The 6,751-nt window shown below is 38.9% G+C and overlaps 1 protein-coding gene across 1 annotated transcript; it reads left to right on the forward strand.

Annotated features, from left to right (window-relative positions):
- Positions 1–4,868: 4,868 nt before the first annotated feature.
- Positions 4,869–5,798, forward strand: LOC109569140 (putative olfactory receptor 5AK3). The gene has a single exon (XM_019974446.2). It carries the CDS (start codon positions 4,869–4,871, stop codon positions 5,796–5,798), a length of 930 nt encoding a protein of 309 aa, XP_019830005.2.
- Positions 5,799–6,751: the final 953 nt, after the last annotated feature.

Consider the following 6,751-nt stretch of genomic DNA (forward strand, 5'->3'; position numbering starts at 1 on the left):
GTGTGTGTGTGTGCCTTTGTACTGATTTTTACATAACTTGGAAAATGTCATGGCATACATTTCATTTGAATTCTAAATAATTAACACAGCAAGTGTCATTATCTCATCAAGATTTTAGTTAAGTGGACTTATGATCAATGTTTGCTTCCTCTGACAAGCGCTTTCACCTACCGGATGGAAGCCTCCATGACAGTGCTGCATTTAATTTATTTCACAGTAAATTTACCTGAGGAGGCAACTCACATACTTACTGGCCTTTAGCTCTCACTCAGTTGAAAGGAGAGAATTGTTTCTTGTTCCTTCACTGCAGAGTTATCCCACTGTGTTCATTTCTCAAGATGTTTGAAAGAGCCAGATTGTCAACATCAGTCGTGGGGTTTGGTTTGATACACTCCATCCCCACCACTAAAGGCCCCTTCTTATCCCAAACTGACCATCGCATCTGTGGAGGCACAGCTCTGTCTGGAGTTACTGACTCCAGAGGAAGGAGCCCTCTACTGATGTATGGGGATGTGGGGGTTTTGTGAGGAACTTCTGTCATTGCACAATATTTAAGGTGCATAAAAGTATATTTAAAATAATATAACAAGCATTCATGTCAGTTCAGTTCAGTTCAGTCGCTCAGTCGTGTCCAACTCTTTGCAACCCCATGGACTGCAGCACGCCAGGCCTCCCTGTTCATCGCCAACTCCCAGAGTTTACTCAAACTCAAGTCCATTGAGTAGGTGATTCCATCCAACCACCTCATCCTCTGTCGTCCCCTTCTCCTCCTGCCTTCAATCTTTCCCAGCATCAGGGTTTTTTCAAATGAGTTATTCATGTAGCCACCATCTAAGTTTGGCAACTTGCTTTTTATTACTCAGTTTTCCATTTCAGAAATACATCTACATAAATGTCACAGCACCAGTTTACTGAATTCTCACTGGTTTATTAATATTATTTTTTAAAATAATATTAATAAAAGTTTTATTTTTCCTGAGTTCAAGAATGCTGCTATGAACATTCTTCTGTGTATGCATTCATATGTACACGTATTTACAAGTCTAGCGTGCCTATATATCTTTGTTTATGTGGTCATTAATTTGTCTAGAATATGTACTTTGTGTGTGTGTGTGAGTTAAGTTTTATTTGAGGCAAAATAAGGGCTTCAGTCCTGGAGACAGCACCTTAGATAGTTCTGAGAAGCTGCTCCAAAGAGGTAGTGGGGGAAGCTCAATATATATGTTTTTGGTGAAGGAGGAGTTCACCACAATCGAGAACTTACTTTATAAGAGGTTTTCTGCTTGTCATGAGGAGCTGATGTCATCACGAAGGGATTTAGTGCTTTCCTAGATATATGGAGATGCAAGGATTCAGACATGAAATCGGTTCCTGAAAATATCTATCTGCCTAAAGACCTGTCCTACCAGTTTTCCTGGAGCACAGAATGCCTGAGTCTCCACCCTGAACTCCCTTCTGGGCACATCCAAGGTCAACAGCTGCAGGAGCACAGGATTCAATCTGCGGAAATTGTGGAGGCAGATGGCAAATGCCCTTGGCAGTGCCAGTCTGTAGTTGATAGGTGTTGGGAGGCACAGTGCTAAATAGCCTTGAAGGAGAAAGTCCATCAGAAAATGGTGAAGGGACAGAAGTACCCAGGCATTGTACTGATTGCTGAAGAACATTTCCTGCCTTTGGCTATGCTCGGCGCCTAGATTTAACAATTAAACATTAAAGACGTTGCTTCAGAAAATGGGTCGTGGATAAATACATGGGTCGTTAAGAATGCGCTGTTCCTTGAAGTATCTTTTACTGATTATATCCTAGCCTTGTCCATGTTCTGCTGGCTGTATGCTCTAAGCTGTTTATTCCTGGCTCCTATAAAAAGGCTTGACTGCAGAAATAAACTTGTCAGTCCTTGCAGAGACTGTCCAAGTGTTGTTCTTTCAGGTTTGCCGTTTCCAAGTCCTGGAGACATATCTCCAACAATAGGTTCTCCAAACGGTCATAAATTCAACTGCACTTTGGGAGGCATTTCATGACCATTCCATGCACACTGCTAAGGCTCTTTCCTAGTTCCAGAGAAGATTTTGCTGATAGACCATTCAGTGTGCTATTACTGGACTCAGTCTTATAATTAAAGATCTCTGGACACCTGTCTTCTATGGTCCGGGAAAACATTCCCTCTTATTGCATCTTCCCATAACTAGAGTGACACCATTACAATCATTGATCATATACAGAACTATGTATTGATCAACTGCGGCAAGCTGCCTAGTCATCATTATTTTCATTGGAGGCTCAGTTACATATTTGGTGTAAAGTATGTACTAATAATGGAGAAGGCGATGGCACCCCACTCCAGTACTCTTGCCTGGAAAATCCCATGGACAGAGGAGCCTGGAAGGCTGTAGTCCATGGGGTCGCGAAGAGTCGGACACGACTGAGCGACTTCACTTTCACTTTCATGCATTGGAGAAGGAAATGGCAGCCCACTCCAGTGTTCTTGCCTGGAGAATCCCAGAGACAGCAGAGCCTGGTGGGCTGCCGTCTATGGGGTTGCATAGAGTCGGACACAACTGAAGCGACTTAAATGGAAATTATGGACCAAAGGGAGGTATGTGTTTAATTTCATTAATATTTCCAAACTTGTCTCCAATGTGGCTATCCTAATTTACCTTCACATCAGAAATATGTGAGTCTACATTCTCACCTAAACTTTGCATTTTAGACTGAGAAGTGTAGAATTCTATTTCAAGGCAGTACTAATATACACATATCTGATTACTGGTGAGTTGTTATATGTGACATTTTCCTATTTGCCATATAAGTTTCCCTTCTACAATTGTCCCGATTATTTCATTTGTGAATTTTTCCCATGGGGCAATTTATAGAAATTACTTACACTGGATACTAATTCTTTGATATTTGTATGTGTTTCAAACAAATTTACATAAATAAATATTAGAATTAATCGTTTCAAAAATGTTTGGTAGAAGTTACCTGTAATATACTGGGTCTATTATCTGTAAATGTTTAATAAAAGTCAAATCACATAATGCTTTTAAAATATTTAAATATTTTGCACATACACACAGAGTGAGACACACAGTGACTACTATTACTCTATCCTGTTTTCCTGCTGCCTCTTTAAAAAAATAAATACTGAGAAAACACGAATAAGATTTATCAAATTATATATATGATATAAAATGTGATGTGCCATAAACACCATATGCCAGCAACCTAAAATGAAAAAGGTTTTATTATCGCATTTTACTATCCTGGGGAAATGAACTGGGAAATTAAGTTTACTCTTCAAACGAACAAGCATAAGGCAAATAAATGAAGACTTGTTATTTTAAATTTAAGAATTTCTGTTTTCTAAAGGATAAGAAAAATTAATAGATGATAGAATGTGAGAAAATTTTTCAGGCAAAAACTGATAAGATATTCAAATCTTAGATAAACAAAGAACATATAAAATCAATCAATAGAAGGATTTATAAATAATATAAATAGGCAATTTACAAAACAATAGAAACCCCCTAGTCTAAGAAGAATAAGAGACAATAATCACATTTTTGTAATTAAAGGGGATAAATGAATAAAAATGAGGCAACACTTTATACCTATTTTCCTGGCAGAAAAATATTAGGAAAATAACAAATTTTCACTAGGAAGTGAGGACATGGGAATCCCCATGCATGAATAGTATGACTGTACATCGGGATATCCATTATGGAAAGTGATCTGAAAAACTTTGATTAAGTTAAATATGAGTAGGCCTGCAGATCAAAAATTTTTTCTCTAGGAATACATCCTACAAAAATTTCACTCTGGGTTATTTGGAGTGGAGACAAGTGGTAGGCAGTCTGCTATCCATCACTAGGAAAGCACACCGGTAAATTAGGATGCATGGACACCACAGAGCAGTGCTACTCAGTGTGTGATCCACAGACCAGCACCCATCCTTGGACTCTCTGTCTCTAGTCTGTGATGGGGCAACTACTGAAAGTGAGATCGGGTGCTTAAACGATCACAAAATGTTCACAATGCTGAGAACTTTTCGTTGTTTTTTACAAAAGTAAAGGATCACAACAGATTGGAAATTTTATAAAGAAATAAATCCTTTACCAACCATAAATGCTGTGATAGACACTTCCATAAGGGACTCTACAATTTCATTGAGACCATCATAGTAGAGAAGAGCTGCTAAGGAAAGGAAAAGGATAAAAGGAAAAATACAAAGATGAGTGTAAACAAGATCATATAGAATTCTATGGATTTCAAATACAATGATTAGTAATTAAACCAATTAGAATTTCTAATTAAAGTATATGAGCATGCTTGCATGCCCAGTTGCTTCAGTCGCATCTATTTGTGACCCATGGACTGTAGCCCACCAGGCTCCTCTGTCCATGGGATTCTCCAGACAATACTGGAGTTGGTTGCTACGCTCTCCTTCAGGGGAGTTGAACCCATGTCTCCTGTGTCTCCTGCATTGCAGGCAGATTCTTTACGCACTGAGCAAGCTGGGATGCCCAATTAAAGTATAGGGAGCATAAAAGAAAGAATAATCAGAGTATTTCTTTATGTATATCTCATTTGTTCCTGGATTGATGTACTTATGAAATACCCATCACTCTGCACTTTGAGAACACAGATGCTCTTTGATCCACAACAACATCCCCAAACTAAAAATATCTCAGTCAAATATCAAGGTTCAACCTTTAAATATCTAAGTCAATTATGTCATGGAAATTATTCTCTGACCCTACTGTGAAGTTATATATTGTACTATTTCCAGTTCTAGAATTTAAGAATCACAATAGTCAGCTTTCTCTGCTCTTTCTTTGCAACTTTTCAGCTGATAATCATTACAAGCCATGGGACAAAACAATGGCACTGAAGTAACTGAATTCATTCTCCTGGGATTCACTGGTCAACACAAGTCTTGGCATGTCCTCTTCATAGTATTTCTAGTGATCTATGTGGTCACTTTGGTGGGTAACATTGGCATGATACTACTCATCAAGACTGACTCTTCCCTTCACACCCCCATGTACTTTTTCCTCCAAAACTTGGCTTTTGTTGATCTCTGTTATGCCACTGCTATCACTCCCAAGATGTTGCGTAATTTGATGAGCACTGAAAATTCCATCTCATTCTTCGGATGTATCGTGCAGTTGCTAGTCTATGGCACCTTTGTAACAAGTGATTGCTACATCCTGGGGGCTATGGCAGTGGACCGTTATGTGGCCATCTGTAACCCACTTCGCTATGGAACTGTCATGTCCCAGAGAGTCTGCAGTCAACTCTTAACTGCTTCATACTTCATGGGTTTCCTGAATGCTTCTGTCAATGTAGGCTTTACTTTCTCACTGAAGTTTTGCAAATCCAATAAAATTAACCACTTTTTCTGTGATGAACCCCCAATTCTGGCCCTCTCATGCTCCGATATTTACTTCAGCATCATGGTACTAGCAGCCTTTGTGGGGTTTAACTTGACATTCACTATATTGGTCATCATCTTTTCCTACATGTTTATCTTTTCTGCCATCCTGAAGATCTCTTCTGCTGCAGGGAGGAAAAAAGCCTTCTCCACCTGTGCCTCCCACCTGACAGCTGTCACCATTTTCTATGGAACACTCTCTTATATGTATGTGCATCATAGTACCATAGAGTCTCAAGAGCAAGAAAAAATGGCTTCCATTTTTTATGGGATTGTGATTCCCATGTTAAACCCTATCATCTACAGTCTGAGAAACCAAGATGTAAGAGAAGCCCTAAAAGGGATTGGAAAAAAGTGTTCCTAGACTGAACATCAATTACTAACTCAGTATGATTCAACAAGCAAGGAACAATTCTCTCATTTTTCAACAGCAGAAGGTGTTTCAAATATTTGTGAGTTCCAAGTGAAGTGAAAGTCACTTAGTCGTGCTGACTCTTTGCAATCCCATAGACTATACAGTCCATAGAATTCTCCAGGTCAGAATACTGGAGTAGGTAGCCATTTCTTTCTCCAGGGATCTTCCCAACCCAGGGATCTAACCGAGGTCTCCCACATTGCAGGTGGTTTCTTTACCATCTGAGCCCACCAGGGAAGCCCCAAAATACTGGGGTAGGTAGCTTGTCCCTTCTCCAGTGGATCTCCCCAACCCAGGAATAGAACCGGGGTCTTCTGCATTGCAGGAGGACTCTTTACCAGCTGAGTTACTGGGGAAGCCCATGAGTTCCAAAGGCATTCTTTAATTATATCAATGGATCTGAAATTTAATGAAAACATCTTGTGATTAAACAATTTTCTAATTCATGTGTTTCTTGAAAGTGTCTGAAAAGATCTTTGATACTCCTTTTGAACCTTTTGATGAGCCCTTTTTTCAAACACCTGCCCTTAAAAAAGAACAAGAAAATAAAGTGTATAAAATTTTTAAATACCCTCTATATGTATAATATAAAAAAATCTCAGGACAAAGATCTTTTTTAGTGTCTGGTACTATTACTCTAGCTGTGAGTCTATAGCTAAGCTATTTTACTTTTATAAAGAATAATTGAAAGTGCCATTTTTTGAGAAAACATGCAGAAAGGTAAGGGGGAAAACCCCTTCAGTGAATCTGCATACATATGCAGACATTATGAAGTAGTATCTGTCCTTTCTGTGTATGTTCTCTAACCAGCTAGGAAGCTGACACAGGAGTCAGGCAAATGCAGATCATATCAGTTCATTTTGGTAAAATTGTATTTTAAATATAACATGAATCTCCAGCAA

The sequence above is a fragment of the Bos indicus genome, chromosome 15 (assembly GCF_029378745.1).
Source record: "Bos indicus isolate NIAB-ARS_2022 breed Sahiwal x Tharparkar chromosome 15, NIAB-ARS_B.indTharparkar_mat_pri_1.0, whole genome shotgun sequence".
NCBI lineage: Eukaryota > Metazoa > Chordata > Mammalia > Artiodactyla > Bovidae > Bos > Bos indicus.